We start from the raw sequence: 19,427 nt of genomic DNA, 5'->3' as shown, positions 1-19,427 counted from the left end.
CTGCAGTTCTCAGAGTCTCCACACTGGCTTCTTTTGTAGGTTTCTACTTGGAGAGGACAAATGAAGGCAACACGGAAGTTCTTTGAATAGCCATTTAAGGCTGGATCTAAAAGCAATGAAGTATAAAACATCTAGCTGTTGCATTTCTGATCTGCAGTTAGACACACAATCACATTGAAGTCATTAATCTGAGTGAGCTGCAGTTATTAACACGGCTGTAACAGAAAGTCCACATTCACCAATTACCTAATATCACTCATATAAGCCAACTCAGAGTTTGAACTTTAGGGCTTAGTGTATATTTAGTCTGTCATGCTACAGTCTTTACTGAACAGCATGTTTGTTTTTCCAGCCTTCTGTTTACTTGTACATCACGTCTTTGCGTGTGTACACAGGCCAACAAAACCCACCAGCCGCTGTGCGTCTGCATCATATTTGTGCTACACTGGGAAGAAAATTACCCAGAAAGTAAAAGCCTCAAACATCAAATACATGGTGTGTAATCTCTCACTTTCACACAGCAGTGCACAAAAAGGTGACCAGTCTAATACAATGAACCAAAGCAAACACAAAGTCCACAACGGATAAGAGGGGCCATATTTAAGCAGCCATTAGCAGGTGTTTGACCTGAGGAAGCCATAAACCTGTGCTGTCATATGGTATTTGCCTCCACGCTGCTGAAAGGCTAGCTAGTTAAACAACCAGGGAAGGAAACGTCAGTGTTTTTAGATGCAAGCATTGAAAAGGGGTTGAGACTGGCTGAAAGACACGTACCACTCTCTTACCGCAAAACCAGGTCACAGGACAGGATGGACATCCTGTGGGCAACAGAAATCACCACAGGATAAGTTTTCCTTGAGTTAGATTTTAAATCTGTGTCAGCCAAAGATTATTATTAGGTCACCAGCCATGTGTAATCAACTGGGGTCTCATATTAAAACAAAACAATTTGACATATATATATATATATATATATATATATATATATATAATTTTTATTTGATATGTGTTAAAAGTGTTGGAGTCCATATCATGATGAACAAGTTATAACGACTTTGCAAAGGACAGAAAGCCAGAAGCTCTATCAAAACTGTGCAAACATCAAAGAGCCAGGCTTTCTTAATCTTTTCAACTGGTCTTGAGCAACAGTTCTCCGGCTTTCTGAAGGTCTTTCAAAGTTTTCCTTTGGACAGTGGCTGCTTTTTTACTCATTTGCAGTCCAGTCCTTGTACCTGATCATTTTCAGAGGAATGTTTTTGTTTGTTAAGCCACTTATCGCCGACCTGTGAATTATTCAAGCATAAATAAGGCACCTAACTCAAGGGATGAACCAGTGTTCTGTCTACACAGAACAGATAACTTAGCAAAGAACCAATTTTAAATTGTATCTTTAGGCACTTTGTTACTAGCAGCCTGTCACATAAATACATAATTTGCTCCCATTTCTTTAGTTGAATCTAGTAACAAAAAAAAAAAATGCCAAAGAAAAAATAGGCAGAAAACAGTATGTTTGCACCAACAAGGTGACTCTCAAAGAGCTATTAGCTGAAAACTATCTGCAGCAGGTGAGCAGTATCTCTAAGTCATGTCCTTATGAAATAGGAAAATTAAAGCTCTGACACAGAGATACATCTGGCCCTTTATTTGATCCGTCTACTGTCCGCTGAAGCCTCGTCAGAAATGGTCTCAGTAGAAGGGTGGCTGTCAAGAAGCCATTCAAAGGCAAAAAGGGGGAAAAAACAGGACTGGACTGAAAATCAAATTTGACATTTCTGATTCAAATCTTTATCAATATGTACGGAGTAGGTCAGGAGAGAGTGTCTACAGACATCTGTAAAACATGGTGGAGGTTCTGTCATGGTTTGAGGGCTGCATTTCAGCCAGTGGTGTTTGAGATCTTGACAAAATTGATGGAATTATAAATGCAGAAAAGTACCATTAGACTTTGTTCTAACATGCAATACCATCTGGAAAACATCTGATTGGCAATGGTGTCATTTTTCAACATGATAGTGATCCCAAACACACTGCCAAAAAAACACACAATGGAACACTATCAGTCATGGATTGGCCTTCTCAGAGCCTGAACCTCAACATTATTGAAGCAGTGTGGGATCATCTTGACAGATAATGGAACAAAAGGCAGTCAACATCCAAAGAAGAGCTTTGAATGTCCTTCAAGAAGCCTGGAGAACTATTCCTGAAGATTGCTTAAAGAAATGAGAAGAAAGCTGCCTCAGAGAGTTCAGGCTGTGCTGAAGAATAAAGGTGGTCACACCGAATATTGACCTTCAAACTTATTAGTATTGTACAAACTCTGTTTTTGTCTTATATGCTGTATTTCCAGGTATGTTTGTACATTCCAATAAATCACTGCACATCTTTCCCGAGCAAAATGTAAAGAAATGTGGGGTGGCTCATAACTTTCGTACAATGCTGTACACTCTCTTGCACTGCATGTTTTTCAAATGTGTAAAATCAATTTTCACGTTCCTGTTCACCGACTGATTTTTATACATTAAAAGCCATTAGAAGCCATTATGAGATCATGAAGGTAAAATTACTTAGCCAGTAATGCTTTCAAGGATTTTGAACTCATTTTCACATCCTCAGCAACACTAACCATGCATAGAATAACAGCACATTAAATCATTCACAACAGGTTAACACAGGGGAGAAACACAACAAAAGCAGTTCAGTTATGAAGCCCTGGATGTTTTTTTTTTCTTTTTTAAATGTTGCATCATCAGCCTCCTGTATATTCCCATCTTTGAAAAACATGTGAGCAGTCAGTGTTTGTAACATCATGTTTAGTGGCCTCTAAGTTGAGAAAAAAAAAAAAAAACCCTACTCATATCCCATCAGCCACTTTTAGTAACCAAATTGCCCTCCATAGTCAATTTGCCAAGTGCACATTAGCCATCACCACACACACTTTTCAGCTTCATTTCCTGTGAAGTGAAAATAAGGCAATTTCAGTCTAATGACAGCTCATCATCCAGGCAGAAAAGTAGTTCATCAAATCAGTGACCTCATCATCCTGGTTGTCCAGGCATTCACTGTGAAATGATACCGCTGAGGCAGCAGGGAATCATGGGAGGCACAAGCTGTCTAATGTCAGTGGCAGTGAATGAGCAGGCAGCATTAAACCTCCATAAATGGATGACTGTCATACTCGTTTCACTGCTGGGTCATCTTAGGTCAGGAAAGTAACTTGCAGAAAGGAAAATAGATCATAAGGCCAGATGAACGTTTTAAGGTAATAATAGCAGATCAGATTTAGCCTAAAGAAGAATGAAACCCAGATCAGAAGCACATACTCCTCACTGAGCTGCAATTAGAAATACATTATGTGCTTTCTAGTGGTTTAGTTCCATCTGCTGTTCAGACTGTAAACTGCAGGTGAGTGAAATGAAGCAACCCTTATCAAAAAGTGGTATAAGCAAAATAAAATATTTATTAAGGAGAAAGTGAAGGAAAAGAATCATGTGTACTCTATAAAGATGTCCAGGTTTAACATTTTGTAATGACTGACACGCTGCTTCCATGAACTAATCTATCATTTTAAAATACAGTTATGCCCCAGTTGCTCCAGCTTTGCCATTGCCCTTAATAAATATCAATGGAATTTTATACAAACCAAAATCCAAACAGAGATTCAGTCCGCAGGATTTTAGCGGAGGTGGGGACAGAGCTGCTACTGTGTACTTCTACCTGGTAGTTTGGTTTGACATTTTTCACCTGCTGACAAGCCAAAAATGTTGCACAAAGTGCCTGCTTGTCAGCAAAGCGATCTGTGCGCCGAGTCTAAAAGGGAGCCTTGAACTCGAGCTGAGATGCTGCAGCTATGACAAAATGCAGGAGGAAATACATGTTTGAGTTTTAGCTCATGAAATCTCTCTTTACATGAGTTAATAACAGGAAGTCCCCCCAAAACTATTAAGAATAATTAAAAGGATCATTTTTCAATGAGCAGATTATTTATTGAAGCTACTCAGCATCCATTTACATTTTTTCTTGTTAATCATATAAAAAAATACAACAATGAACTACACTTATCGGTCACTTTTTTAGGGCTCACAAATGCACATATCTAATCAGTCAATCACATGGCAGCAACTCAGTAAATTTAGGCATGTTGACATGGTCAAGATAACCTGCTTAAGTTCAAATCGAGCACTGGAATAAAAAGTGATTTAAATGACTGATGTGGTTGTTGGCTGGTCTGATTACTTCAGAAACTGATCTACTGGGATTTTCTCCACAAAGCCATCTCTAGGGTTTAGAGCATGTCTGCATGCACATCAACCTTGAAGCAGACAGGCCACACCGGGTGCCACTCCTCTCAGCTAAGAACTGGCAACTGAGGCTGCAACTTGCACAGGCTCACCAAAATCTGATGAGTCTCAATTTCTGCTGCTACATTTGGATGACAGGATCAGCATTTGATGTAAACAACATGGATTCATCCTCTCTTGTATCAACAGTTCAGGCTGGTGGTGGTGGTGGTGGGATTTTTCTTTGCACACTTTGGGCCCCTTAGTACCAACTGAGTATTGTTGTCTCTCTCTTTATGACCACAGTGTACCCATGTTTTGATGGCTGCTTCCAGCAGGATAATGCACCATGTCACAAAGCTCACATCATCCCAAACTGGTTTCTTGAACATAACAGTTCTCTGTTCACGGTCACCAGATCTCAAGAACAGGCAATTCTCATCATGGATGTGCAGCTGACAAATCTGCAGCAACTGTATGATGCTATCATATCAATATAGACCAAAATATCTGAAGGCTTCCAGCACCTTGTTGAACCTGTTAGAAACTATAGTACATAAACTGTAAAATGTATGTAATATGCTGACCTCAATTTGAAACTAGACATGTTTAACATAAAGATCGACAACCGTAACTGCGACACAGACATGCAAACACAAACAGAAAATAAGGTTAAATATAATAAATTCACTTTAAGCTATTTTCTCTTTGTCGGGGAACAAGTCACGATGAGACTTGGTGTTCGTATTTGAATAAATTTAATGCCACCAAAAAGAGTCGTGTGCTACAGATCTCAGGAAAACGCTTCATAACACCTATTTACATGTAGCCAGAGACTGATTTCAAAACCTACATAATGGTGTAATATTTACAGTTGCAATTCTACACAATATAATCTAAAACTGTGTTTTTATAATCAGCAATATGCTTGATGTGACGATCAATCAATCAATGACCTTTGAAAAGAAAAACAATGACATACGGGAAAAAAAAAAAAAAAGAGAGAACAAACAGGCGTATAGCACACACATATGCTAATCTTTGAATAGTACATGGCATTCAAAAGTATAAAACATTGAATTGTTATATAGTGCTTTTTAGTGTGTCCATGTTTTTAAGAAGCAACATTTCCAGTAATCAAAAAGTTACACTAATCCAGCAATTACAAGTGAAATATTCTACATTATTCCAGCTATGATAAAGTATAATACACCAGAATAATTTCTAGTAGGAAATGACATAATAATAATTAAAAAAAAACTCTTCGTATTAAACAGATGCATAGTTTCCCTTCACCTTCCTGACAGCCAGCCGACCTCTTGCATGTCATACAAAGACAAAAATATTTAGGGCAGTTTAAGGCCTTCTGCGTCTGGAAGAAAAAAGAAAGACGAAAAAAAAAAAAAATCCATAGCATGAATAGAGTTCAGTGTAAACACCACAATTAATATTCATCTATAAAGCATACATATGCTCTCTGCTTACTTTTGATACCCATGGGCTGAATTTGTGCTGGCCACTGGAGCCTGAGGGAGGGAAAAGTATAAGAAGTGTTGAGAGAACTTTGATTAGAAAGAGTTCTTGTCTTTACAGTCTTTGAGAGCTTACCCTGTTTTCTATGTCCTCCACTTCAGCTGGTCCTTCTGCAGATCCTGATCGTCGTTTGCGACTGAAACAAAACAGTTTTTAATCAGTTCTCCGAACAGAACACCACCATCATCTATTAATCTACTTCATATAATTCATAAATTTCCGTAAATTGGTTTGCTGATGACACCCAGCTCTGTCTAACAAACCTACCACCACTCTCCCACCCACTGCCATCTGTGTTTGCCTCCACTAAATCAAGTCCCGATTCTCCTGCAGCGTTCTCAAATTGAACAGTGATAAAACGGAGGTTCCTCTCATTGGCACCAAATCCACCGTGTCTAAATCTAACAGATTCTTCCTCCCTATTGACAACTTCTCAGTTTCTCCCTCCTTTCGGGTCAAGAGTCTGGGTGTCATTCTTCACCACAGCAGAGCTGTGCTGCTCACATCATCACCTGAACGCCTTCATTAGTCACATCACACCTGTCCTTCAGCAGCTCCACTGGCTTCCAGTTAAATATTGTATTGATTTCAAGATTCTGCTCTTCACTTTGAAGGCAAATCCATAACCTTGCTCCGCACTAACTCTCTGAACTTCTGCACGTCACCACACCCATTCGCATGCTCAGGCCTTCTTCTTCTCTTCATCTAACTGTCCCCTCCCCCCATTTGACTACCATGGGGTCCACAGCCTTCATTTCGGCTCCTCATCTCTGGAATTCCCTCCCACCGTATCCCACCCTAACCCTCCCTAACGTTGACTCACTCATCACTTTCAAATCCTGTTTGAAAACCCACCTCTAAACTGGCTTAATCACTTGTCTTCTACCTGTCAATCCTCTCTCCTTAGTCATTTTACATACTGTAAACTTGTTTCATTTACTCGGGTATTTTGTTTTGGTTTATTCTTATTCTTTTTTTTTCCTCCTCAACTCTTCTGTGTAAGGTGACCTTGAGTGTTTTGAAAGGCGCCTAAAGTAAAATGTATTATTCTGTTTTCAGTAGTGTTTGTGTGCATGTCAGTCTGTAAACACAACAGCTTGAAAAGTTTTAAATTAATTCTGATAAAACTCTGTAGGGGTGTAGCGTGGGGGTCGCGTTAACAGTCCATTAAAATTTGCCGCCCATCCACCAAGGTCTTCAACATAACCTTGGAACAAAACTAACTTAGGAACTATGATTCTTATAAGTGTGATTTGTATTGTCAACATATAGAAAGTATGATATAAAGATTTAAAATATGTCACATTTACCTGACCTCTGACCTCTCCTTCAAGGTCAACAGATTGATCTAAAGGTCAAAGTGATTATAATGCTATTTAAAACTGTTACTTACTGCCATTGTTTGCATTGACAGGATACAGGCATATAGGGAATGTTATATGGGGATTCTAAATAGCACGTTACTTTGACCTCTGACCTTTTCTTCAAGGTCAAATAAGGTCAAACTTTCATTGATATTTCTTATCTTTAAAACTTTGCTTAAAATTCTGCTGCCTTTGTTTGTATTGACAGCATGTAGGAAATGATACTAGTATATGGGGAATGTGTTATATCCTTAAAGAATGTATTGTCAAGACAAAGCATGAGCTGCCTAGTTCAAAATATAATGCCATATAATATTATATAATACGCTCAAGTTATTTATATGCAGTTATTTACAGATCAGTACATATTATCTATTTCCTACTCCTACATAATCTTTGTGTAATCCAAGTAAACATCTGTCATGCTGTCCTTATCTGATTTCACTGCACTACAAACTTAAAGTACATTAAAAAAAACAAAACAAAGAAAATAAAATGAATATATACAAAATACAACAATTGTCCCTTAAAAGTAAATACCGCCCAGAGAGTAAGCTGCCTTGGTGGACGATTCAACCTTTTCTAATCTCAATTTCGTGACATTTATTGAATTTAAGAAAAGAGGCCTAGTTGAAAGTCCACCTTTAACATTTGTGTTGACTTAACGTCAGTCTAAATGTTTGGTATCACAAACATTTGACTCATATTCAAATTGTGTCCATTAAAAACTCTCTGCTCTGCAGTCTTGGTAAACATGGCTCACTGAAAGAGGTATCAGTTATCTTTGTACAGCTCGTCCTAGTTTTGATCCTACCTGCAAAAACACTTCTCTCTATATGAGTGAACTGCACGGCTGCTTAGTGCAGGGGTTCCAAGCATAGAGCACATGAATGTGTTGTAAAACTCAGTAATTCATAAATTACTTGGATTTTACTTGCATTAATAACTGTTACACGTTTCTGTGTTATAAATAAATTCATATTTTTTGTACCAGTGGTACTTTGTAAATACTTTACCTCGGTGCTGTTGGGCACTCTTGTTTGAGAGTCTCAATGTCAGTAAATTGCACAGCTTGTCCTCCACTTCTGGTCTTAAACACATTGCCCTGAAGGGGTTTAAAAAAAAAAAAAAAAAAAAAAAACTTCCACAGATGACCAAAGGAGAACACTTGAAGACAATCTGATCATAAACAATAAATCAGTATGGAAACAGGAAGAAGTTTCCCATTAAATCAGGATCACAGGTTGAAATCAAACTGACTGTAATCAAGTTAAATCATTTTACATCTTGCATGAATTTATCCAACACCAAAGATTTGCCAAATCTTTTTATTTTACCTTGATCAGTTTGGTTTCGATCTCCCCGTCGGAGGCAAGCTCTTGATGTCTAAGCACATATTTGTGGCATTTAGACAGAGCCTTCTCGCTCGGGGTGGACACCTTGATTGCATTGGGTATGATTGGCTGCATGACAGTGTCTAGCTCCAAATTAGAGGGTGGTTTGTGGTCTACCCATTTCTCCCCACCGGCAGAGTGTGAGCGCCTGTGTTTTGGATGAGCTGGAAGAGCCTTCTGGTGATCCCAGTGTGAGAAAGACAAACCAGGAAGTTATTCACATGTGACACCAATTAAATTTTGTCAGGGTGAGTAGAGGGAAGGTGGAACGCTAGAAATTGCTAGCTTGTTAGGAAAATAAATGTATTGCTGGAGGTCATAAGAATGTAGTGCATTTCAGTCTTTGTTTAGAAATGTCCAGAAATAAAAGGTGGAGTCCTCCCCAATGACATCCAAAAACCAAGAGTTTTCTGGTCTTCCAGCAATACATATAATTAACTAGTGCATAATAAAAGAGAATGAAGAAATGAATGTGAATCAGCATGCAAAGCAGAACAAAAGAAGCATGGACCCATTACAAAAGCCAATCATAAACCTTAATGTTGCAGCTTTTATGCAAAGAGTCCACTGACGTTTGAGTTTTACCACCTTTGTCCCTACCCACTTATCACCTGCTTGTTGTAGCGTCTTTAACATACAATTTAAAGCGCCTTGAGACAACTCTTGTGATTTGGCGCTGTGTAAATAAAATTGAATTAAAGTGGTTTTATTGAAGAAATTTCAGCATTAATCTGAAAATTAGCAACACTGGAGCTGTTAATACATTTTTCAACATAAAGGTGGTTGTGTTTATTTTAAATACCGTGTTTATGTCGTTTTACACAGTGTTACTGAAGTACAAGAAATAAAGCATTTCTAGAGAGCAGTTAGCAACCAGCGACAGAAAGAACTACAAACATAGTGGAATTACTCATGAGGCTTAAGATGCAAGTCAAGAAAACTTCCAAGCATGAGAGATGAGTGTGCCTTAGAATGAGGACAGGAGAAAGACCAGCCTGTACTGATGCTGCAACTTGGTGCATTTCTAAACAAGCAGACAGCTACTGGCAATTACAGATGCAGTTCTACACAAAGGTGAGGCTTAAACTACAGGCTCTCAGAGATACACATCTAGGTTCTCAAACACACTAACCCTTGTGCCTGCTTCTAGGTCTAGTCCATAGACAAGAGTGGTGGCAGGGGCCTCAGTGTTTGGGGCCCCGCGCTGGCCTCTCCTGCGACCCACACTGCTGGTGCTGTGGCATGGGGCGGGAGTCCGGCTCCTGTATTGGGGAGTCCCAGGAAGCCTATACTGACTGCCTGATTCTACAGGGAGCCTCTGCTCCCACTTAGAGATGCAGGAGGCTACTGAAGGATAGTCAGAAGATGAGGAGGGTGTGGAGATGGGGTAAAGATCCTGAACTGCCCTAACACTGGCTTTAATTTGGTGGGAAGGAGTTTGGCTGAAGTCCTGAAAAGTGATGAAGGAAAAGGAAACTGGTACTGTGGATGTTAGGTGCTCCAGATTAACACAGATTCACAGCGGGGTAACACACAGTAGAAAAGAAAGTGATGTGACCAGTAAGCACAAAACATTCAGGGTTCCTGCTCACGATTATCACAGTAATCAGTAACATGCAAATTAACTCAGGTTGACAGAATGATGACGCGCATATTGGTGGATCATGCAGTATTAGGAAATAAAAAAACTCACAGGAAGCGGTGATGGTGACGCAGACCTCTTCTGGGCGATGTTTCGATCCCTCTCCCTGGAGGGTCTCTCAGGCTTCTCTGGACGCTCAGCGGGGCCGCTGCTCTCCGTCACTATGGCCTTTAGCTGCTTCAGTTTTTCATCCTTTACCCACAGCTTGTTCTGCATTTCCAGCTGCTTTGCGTTCACCCGTCTCTCCTAATTAGCAAAGACAAAAGATTTAAAGAACAGTCTTATTTTATATATATATATATATATATATATATATATATATATATATATATATATATATATATATATATATATATATATATATATATATATATATATATATATATATATATATATATATATATATAAATAAACAGCCTTTTAGGAAAGGTGTGAAATAATTTACCAAGTGGGGTTTGTTATAATTATAAGGCACTGTTCAGATTTTGGTAGATAATGTAGCTTCATTTCTTCTCAACAAGTTATTCAATGGTAAGCCCATCAGATCTGAACATACAAACTAAATTAGACCTTCAACTGTCAATATGAACATGTGATTGGGGGAAAATAAGCAAGAATACATAATATTCTAATGGCTCAAAAACATGTAAGCTTGTTTCTTAAAGAATAATTGAATATGATTTTTGGGCCAGTGCTTCCAGAAAATAGAGTGACAGTGAATAATCCCACTTACACACTCCTTCTCCCACTTGAGTTTGGTGTCTGTCATCACGCCTTGCATGCGCTGCTCCAGGCGCTTCCTCTCGGACAGCTCTTTCTGCAGCCTCTGCTCCCGGGTCTCCAGCTCCTGCTGAAGTGAGCGTTTGTCCTGCTCGTACATGTCTGTCGTCTTCTGCAGGATATCGATCTGAAGACGAGCAACAGTAAAAATGTAAGCTATTATTTAAAAAGGAAGATGAACTGAACGCACATTTCCACATGTTTGTTTGAATATGTGGTTCACGGCAGTTGCAGAAAGAAGATGACACCTTATATTCCAGAGTTTTGGACTTTTTCTCTAATCGCTCGATCTCTGTCTTCTGGTTGAGAATGACTTTGTCCTTTTCACTCAGTTTGCTTTGTTGATCGTGGAGGAAGGCGTCCCTTGAACAGAGCTGACTGTCAAACTGCTGAAGCATGGACTTCACTGTATTAGCTGTAGGGAGAAACACACTGATAGCAGCAGCTGCAGATTTGCTTTTATTTTTAAGCATTTTATTTATAAGTATTTTATTTTTAAGTCAATGTTACTTGTTTGTGAAAACAAAAATATAATCAATAATGTGAAAAACCTAAAAAAAAAATCCAATACTGGAAAAAATGAGGCCGATGCATCACTGCTGTATGGAATAAAACTTCTCTCACTACCTAATCGTGCAATGCCAAAGGCTCACAATATGTTTGCAAGAGAAAAAATGGCTTTTACCAGTTTTATTGAACTGTTCTGTCATCATCTGGCGGACCCGATGCCTCCTTTCCAGGACCTCAATCAGACGAGGGAGTGTTTGGTCATCATTTGGGTCCACCAGCTCACAGGTAGGTAAAGCTGGAAGGCTTTCTATGAGCTGAGTCATCAGAACTGCGTCATCTATGTGAAGAAGATATAGTAACGTTTGTTTAAAATTAGTAACATACAATAAATAGCTCAAATTTATTCTGAATTGACATGTATGAAAACAAAATGATAACACCGCAATGAGCTAGCAATAGAAGCTCGAGGGTGATTTACCAGCATTACTGGGACCTCCTCGTTCTTCCAGGCGACGTGACAGCTCATCTCTGAAGGCCTGGTTTCTGTGCCTGCGTCCTGGAGCAAGGCCGCAGATTGGACGGTCAACCGGCCGTGCCACTTCTACCTCTTGGGTCATCTCTGCAAAGCGCATCACCAGCTGCAACACACAATACAGAGGACTCTTAGAAATGGACTGTTTTCATTAAGCAGCCAACAAGGCTGCAAAATCAATGTTAATGTTTTTGTTCATTGTGACGAGCTCTGACATGTTGCTACACGAAAAGAAAATGTCTTACCACAGTTTCTTCATAATCGTCAGCCTTTGGGTTGACACAAACAATCATCCTGACTTTCCCCTCCCCATCAAAGTAGTTTTTAAAAAGATGGGTAACTTTAGAGTCTCTGTATGGTACCATCTGAGGAAGAAAAAAAAAAAAAAAAGTTCTGTGAAACTGCAATGGCTGAAAAATCAAAATGGTAAAAATCAGAGATCACACAGGAAAATTAAAAAAAATATCAACCTTATTAGTTCCACACATCTGATTTTCACGCAGGACTTCCATACACGTGCGCAGCGTCATCAAGGACTGGTTAATATTTCCTGCAAACAAGACATTACTAGCGACGTTTGGTCTCTGAACAAATGTAGTTACTACATAAATGAAAGTAACTTTCAGCATGTGGTTAAAATCAGAGAAGCTGAAGGAAAAAAGCAGAACAAACTGACCTGCTTCACGAAGACGGCTTCCCTCTGCTCTGGTTCTGTTGGTGCGCTCACTGCCGGCCAGGTCAACCAGGCACAGCTGGCTCACGTTCACCTGGTTTTTGTCCTGTTCAGTGACCTTGTGTCAGAATCACTAAGCATCAAACTGGACTCATTTTATTTTGACCAAGTTAAAAAAAAAAAAAAAAAAAAACAAAACAAAACAAAAAAACAACTCTGGCTTTCTTTGAATAAAAAAGTATCACTAAAAATACAAATCTCTGCAAACAGAACACTGACTTATGTTTACATGTTTCAAAAGGAGCTGCATGTCACCTGTAGTATGTGGTCCCCATCAGCATCTAGTGGTGCCTGGGCCAGTTTTATTGTGAATACACTGTGGGAGCGGCTGGATTCACGGTTGAGCTGAGTGTTGGCTATCCTCCTTTTCTTTTGTCCTGGATGTAGAGCAGATCATTAACACAATCAGAGCTCAACTTATTTTTTATTAGGTTAACAAATTTACTGCACTTTCCATTTATTCATGCTAATCTGATTTATGCTGTGACCAATGAAAAATTGCCCTGCTGAATATCAGCATGACAGGAGCACTGTAAAAACAAAGTCATTGGTGCCCATTTACATGCATTATGGAAGTTCTTTTTAACCTCAATTCCAAAAAAAAAAAAAAAGCTGGGATACTGTGTAAAATGTAAATAAAAACAGAACACAATGCAATGCAAATCTCATAAATCTATATTTGTTTCACGGTAGAACATTAAAAAAGTTTAAGTCAAGAAAATAAAGCTTTTTAAAAAGAAAAAAGAAAAAGAATTTGATGGCAGCAACACGCTTCAAAAGTTGGGATAGAGCCATGTTTACCTCTAACATCTCTTCTTTTAACAACAGTCAGTAAACATGAGGGAACTGAGGAGAGCAGCTGCTGGACTTTAGGGACAGGAATGTTGTCTGGATTGGAGGCAGGCCCGCACCCAGACTCTTCTAAAATGAAGTCATCCTGTTGTTGTGAATTCCATAGGCACTGATGTTCCCCCATACCATCAGAGATGCAGGCTTCGGAACCGTGTTCACAGACAGTGATTTCTGGAAGTGTTCCTGAGTCCATGCATTGATTTCCATGACAGAATTGTGCCTGTTTTTAACGCAGTGCCCTCATGAGGGCCCGAAGATCACGGGCATCAAATACTGATTTTCAGCTTTCTCCAGATTCTTTGAATCATTTTGATATTATGCACTCTCTTTATAACTTTGCACTGAGGAAAATTATGCTGAAATTGTTCCACAATTTATAGACTGTAAAAAGATGATAGTTTTTTCAGATTGGTGAACCTCGGCTTTTCTTTTCATTACTCCTGAGAAATTCTGCCTCACCAAAATGCTCTTTTTACACCCAATCATGTTACTGACCTGTTGCCAATTAACCTAATTAGTTGCAAAATTTTCCTCCAGATGTTTCTTTTTAGTACCACTTACCTTTCCAGCCTTTTGTCTCACCTTTTTCGAGATGTGTTGCTGCCATCAAAGTCAAAATGGCCTGAGATTTTTAATGAACTACAAAAATGCCTCAGTTTAAACATTTGATATGTTTTCAATGTTGCATTGTGTTTAAAATATGGGTTTATGAGATTTGCAAATCATTACACCGTTATTTACACAGCATCCAAACTTTTTTTGGAACTGGAGTTATATTATAAAGATAAAATATTTTGGTTGTTTCAATCACAAGGAAAAACAAAAACAAAAAACTGTTTACCTTTTTCAAACACAGGCGAGTTCTGACTTCTACTCACCCTTCCAAAAGACTTCAAAAGCCTCTTCTGTCGATTTTACCTCCACCTCTGTGCAGCCAGCCACATACATGTTATGATTCTGATCCTCCCGCAGAATCTTAGATTGAGGCGGTCTAAAACAAATTAAAAATGTTTAATCAACTTACACCAATGAGGTAACACAATTACATGTTGCTATAGCAAGCAAAGCAGCAACAGCCAAATGACCAATTAGTGTCCTTATTAATAAAAATATGCAATCCAGGAAGACATACACATTCATTCAGGGGTACAGACACATGCACACAGCGTTTGCACACAAGCAGCGAGATGGTTCAGGGACACTGTTTCTCTACATCAACAGTACGGACAGACAGCCAATTAAAGACAACAGTGAGCAAAAAGACACACAGCTAGTAAGCTACACCTATGCTACAGGCAGACTGCTGGATTAAAGGGGGGGGAGATGCACTGATCATCTAAAACAACTTATCAGCTACAGCCAAGTTATGACTATGAAAAAATTGCCCTGTGTAATGCTATTTTACTGGCCACATACTCATTGTTCCGCACAGGCGTGCTTCCACCGAGCCACCTAACAAAAACAGGGTTTTTAAAATTATAACTTGTTGGTAAAAAAACCCAAAGAGCAAAAAATTTGGTCTTTTTTTTTTTTTTTTTAAATCTCAGCTCCAACAAAGCAGCCATCTTCATGCACACTAGAGATAGTAACAATTTCTGTAACACACAACTAATACCAGAATATCTGCAGCATTCATTACTTTGCCTCAAACGTGTGGGTGCTGTTGGGTAGCTCTGTACAGAGAACCCTTCAACACGTCACTGTTTTTCAAAAAGCACACGCTGATTTTTAATCTCTTACTTTGATCTGATCGGGTCATACGGAGCATCTTCAAGGAGATCGTAGATATAGTTGTTGTAGATCTCGATGTAGGAAACAAACACGCTGTAACAACAGTCTTCATCGACATTCTCAGATTTACAGGCTTCCTCGGAACTGATCATATCTGCAAATTCTGGGTCAGGCTTCTGCCTAAAAAATAAATAAATAAATAATGCAAACGTAACCCAACATGATGAACAGCATTCAAATATAAACTTTAATCTCAAATGTCAACAGTGCTTGTGAACACCATAAATATATAAAGTGAAGAGTGGACTAAAAGGACTTCTTAGCTACCTGGAAGATGGCGTTTTGGGCACAGTCTGCTGACTGTCTCGCTTCTGCCTATCGAGGAGAGCGTCAACCTGACTCTGGATCTCCATGGCATTTTTATCATCTGGTTTGAACACCTGATGAGGATTTTAAAACATTTTTCAATAAATGTCTCATGGCGCTTTGTGTCAACTGTGCGAAAAACAAACACAAAAAACACAAAACCATTCAATGAGCCTTACAAATCTTTTAGCCTGAAAGGGGCCAATGCTGTTGAAGATCATGTCTAGAGAGCGGGGGAGGAGTCCACCTTCACCAGGAGAGCCGGTCATAGTGAAGGTTTTACCACTTCCAGTAACGCCATAAGTAAACAGCAGACCTGTGAACACAGGATATCACAGTACAGTAACTCCCATACACACAGAGGACAAGGACTCATGTTGGTGAGAGAAAACCTGCTTAGTATGGTGAACTAATAGAACTTATGGGAGGTCTTCACAGTGCGCATTACACATTTCAAGTCACTTACCATTTTTACAGTGAATGAGATCCTCCACCAATGGCTTGGCAATATCCTCAAAAAGCTCCAACTGAGTGGTGTTAATGCCAAATACTTTCTTAAAGGAGTACTGTGTCTTAAGGGTAAACAAACGTAACATACACAAATGGCATTTAGCAGAATATAGACAATATTTGCAACTATTACAGTGTATTAAAGTACTGTTCAAGAAAGTCTAACATTTCCACTTTCAGGTATTTGATGGGTTCAGGATTGTTTTGTGATTTTTAGCACACTTTAGCACAGACAAACTGAGGTCACAAAAAGGAAAGAAATAATCAAGTATGGGTGGTCAGTTTGCTTTATGTGTTCCGATAACTTGCCAAGTATCAAAAGACTGCAACACACTTACCTCCTTGTATTCCCCATTTCGGTTAGCTTTAAGGCCATCGGGAGCATGCAGCTGAATGGTGGTGCTGCTGATCATCTCAACGCAACATTCTTCATCCTCTGACCCAAGGGGACGTATACGGCAGTACACCTACAGTAAATATTTTTCTTAGAATATGTTTCGAAGTCTGTCTTTGAGCTTAAAACAAATTCACCATAGCTGAACACGATACAGCTACTAACAATCCTTTAGATGATATTTAATAACATTTACAAATTTAAAAGTGAAGTTCAGATGAGTCACTTTTTACCCAAAGCTCTCTGCAAAGTATTGCCTTTTACATTTGAGTACTAGACTAGAAAAATGTGAATAAGAAAACAGTGGAATCTCCTTTATTTATACTGAGTGCTCTTCCTGCTATTTTAGTGTGAGATTATTTCAGTTTCATGTTTCATAAGAAAATGAAGTTCACTTACTCCTACAGGATCTCTTTCTATGTTGGATGCCTTCTTTGGTCCAGGTCTCCGAGGAGTCTTCCCTTTGCTGTGAGTGTCAGTGCAACACAATCAACAACAAATACACTATTCAGCGACATTAAATCTACTTGAACAAATATAATTTAAACAGTTCAGTTATTCCGTCTGTGACAAAGAGCTGGCTTAAGGTATTATATAGGAAAATACTCTTTATGGCTTTGTACATTGCCAGGAAAAGACATACGTGCTGAAAGGGGCAACCTTACAGTCACACAGGTATACGGTAGACGGAGGGATTAATTGAGAAGTAGCATTTCCGAAATTGTGAGTCAGTCTAACGTGTGTCTTATGATTTACGCTAACTAGCTAGCTAAGTTAGCTCCGATGTCACTCGCTAACGATAGTCAGCATTTTTTTAAACTCATCATTACAGTTCCTACTTCAAGCTAACCACTCGCATTACACTTTACATTATTATTTTAAAAAGCTCACGAAACACTGTCAGAAGTGAGGAACTGAATCTGCGCTTGTACTCCAGTCGGTCCGTTTCCAGACGGTTTTAATTACGCAACGATAATCAAAGAGCTTATTTTTCAGAGAACAACCATAAAATAACCAGTGCCATTTACATAATACATCACTTACTACTAATGTGCTACCTGTTTAGTTTTCGAAATGTAAAAGATAATAATACTGACCCCGGTTTCAGCATTGTTTGTGTAACGGAGCGCCTCTTCTCGATTTGAAAATTTCCCTCTTGTAAAACGTTCTTCCGAAAAGCTGCTGTTGCAGCCAATCACAATGCAGACAGTCTGCTCTGTAGCGGAAGTCCCGCCTCCGCCTCCCGCACGCCCCCTAGCCCCATGTCTTTACTGGTCCTGGATCAGCTAACAGACGTGACCGAAAATCTGGTGAGTTCTGTTTTGATAGATTTAACTTATTTTTGTTTTCAGTTCTGTTTTTAAAAGTAATGCAGCGACATTTCACTTCTATTCTAGTTCTAAACTTTGGAAAGAGTACTTGACAAATGCTACTAAGTTACACCTGAGACGTGGATGGGGACTTGGGCTACAATATTTAAATTGCAGCGGTGCATTATTTTGGGAAATAATACAGAGAATTGCATTAAATCGCACTTAATTCGACAGTTTATCTTTTACAATCGTTTAATTATGCTTAGCAGGGGTCAAAGCGGCAGGCACTTAATTTCCTGTATTCAGGTGGACTTTATACACCAATATACCTTTTTTTTTTGTATCTATATATTGTTAAATATCTTCTTTCTGTTACAAGCATTGTCAAGGTTCCACTTTATGTGGCACTGCACAGCATTTCTATACCTGGTTCTGAGGCAAAGTCCCACATGTTTAATGACGCTAGTATCCAAAAGTCAACAGTAGAGGGCATACACTTTTCTAAAATCTGGCCTTTAGAGTGAAGAAAACAAAGGCTATCATCGGTCATATGCAGGTTAACGTGTCATTCGCCACCAAAATATGATGGAAACTACCGCAAATGAAATATACTGCTCAAAGAAATTAAAGGAACACTTTTTAAAACGAGTATAGTTTCAAGTCACTTTAGCAGCAGAGGGTGTTGTTAATCAATTTCAGCTGTTTTGGTGTTAATGAAATTAACAACAGGTGCACTACAGGGGCAACAATGAGACAACCCCCAAAACAAGAATGGTTTTACAGGTGGAGAACACTGACATTTTCCTCTCCTCATCTTTTCTGATTGTTTTTTCACTAGTTTTGCATTTGGCTAGAGTCAGTGTTACTACTGGTAGTATCAGCTGATACCCGGACCCTACAGAGGTTGCACAGGTAGTCCAACTCCTCCAGGATGGCACATCAATATGTGCCATTGCCAGAAGGTTTGCCATGTCTCCCAGTACAGTGTTAAGAGCATGGAGGAGATTCCAGGAGACAGGCAGTTATTCTAGGAGAGCTGGACAGGGCCGCAGAAGGTCCTTAACCTGTCAACAGGACCTGTGTCTGCTCCTTTGTGCAAGGAGGAACTGGATGACTGCCAGAGCTACAAAATGATCTCCAGCAGGCCACTGGTGTCAATGTCTCTGACCAAGAAAAATCAGAAACAGACTTCATGAGGGTGGCCTGAGGGCTCAACGTCCTCTAGTGGGCCCTGTGCTCACTGCCTGGCGCCATGGAGCCTGATTGGCATTTGCCATAAAATACCAGAATTGGCGGTTCCACCACTGTTGCCCTGTGCTTTTCACAGATGAGAGCAGGTTCACCTGAAGCACATGTGACAGACATGAAAGGGTCTGGAGAAGCTGTGGAGAACATTATGCTGCCTGTAATGTCATTCAGCATGACCGGTTTGGGGAGATATATCCATGGAGGGATGCACAGACCTCTGCAGACCCTGACTGCCATTAGGTATCAGG

At 39.4% G+C, this 19,427-nt stretch overlaps 1 protein-coding gene across 8 annotated transcripts; it reads right to left on the bottom strand.

Annotated features, from left to right (window-relative positions):
* Positions 1-5,018: 5,018 nt before the first annotated feature.
* LOC115774473 (kinesin-like protein KIF23) lies at positions 5,019-17,795 on the bottom strand. 8 transcript variants are annotated; one of them, XM_030721784.1, is made up of 24 exons: positions 17,716-17,795; positions 17,018-17,084; positions 16,563-16,691; positions 16,181-16,286; positions 15,894-16,030; positions 15,676-15,788; positions 15,358-15,528; positions 15,034-15,069; positions 14,496-14,608; positions 13,021-13,142; positions 12,709-12,823; positions 12,503-12,582; positions 12,278-12,397; positions 11,979-12,138; positions 11,676-11,837; positions 11,239-11,405; positions 10,944-11,117; positions 10,262-10,456; positions 9,701-10,018; positions 8,512-8,745; positions 8,191-8,279; positions 5,886-5,946; positions 5,763-5,803; positions 5,019-5,649 (listed from the first exon to the last, which is right to left on the bottom strand). In XM_030721784.1, exons 1-24 carry the CDS (start codon positions 17,727-17,729, stop codon positions 5,634-5,636), a joined length of 2,940 nt encoding a protein of 979 aa, XP_030577644.1. In that variant the 5' UTR covers positions 17,730-17,795; the 3' UTR covers positions 5,019-5,633. The 8 variants fall into 8 exon arrangements, with proteins under 8 accessions (XP_030577644.1, XP_030577651.1, XP_030577676.1 ...); XM_030721791.1 differs by having other exon boundaries at positions 12,709-12,811; XM_030721816.1 differs by lacking the exon at positions 9,701-10,018.
* Positions 17,796-19,427: the final 1,632 nt, after the last annotated feature.

Source organism: Archocentrus centrarchus, chromosome 3 (assembly GCF_007364275.1).
Source record: "Archocentrus centrarchus isolate MPI-CPG fArcCen1 chromosome 3, fArcCen1, whole genome shotgun sequence".
NCBI classification, from domain to species: Eukaryota; Metazoa; Chordata; class Actinopteri; order Cichliformes; family Cichlidae; genus Archocentrus; species Archocentrus centrarchus.
Note: the sequence above shows the minus strand (reverse complement) of the source record. Positions and strands in the feature narration are given on the sequence as shown.

Coding starts and splice junctions, on each gene's coding strand:
- LOC115774473 (XM_030721784.1), bottom strand. Junction 15,789..15,893: donor CCTTTCAGGCTAAAAGATTT/GTAAGGCTCATT, acceptor AATCCTCATCAG/GTGTTCAAACCAGATGATAA. Junction 8,746..9,700: donor ACCTAGAAGCAGGCACAAGG/GTTAGTGTGTTT, acceptor TGGGATCACCAG/AAGGCTCTTCCAGCTCATCC.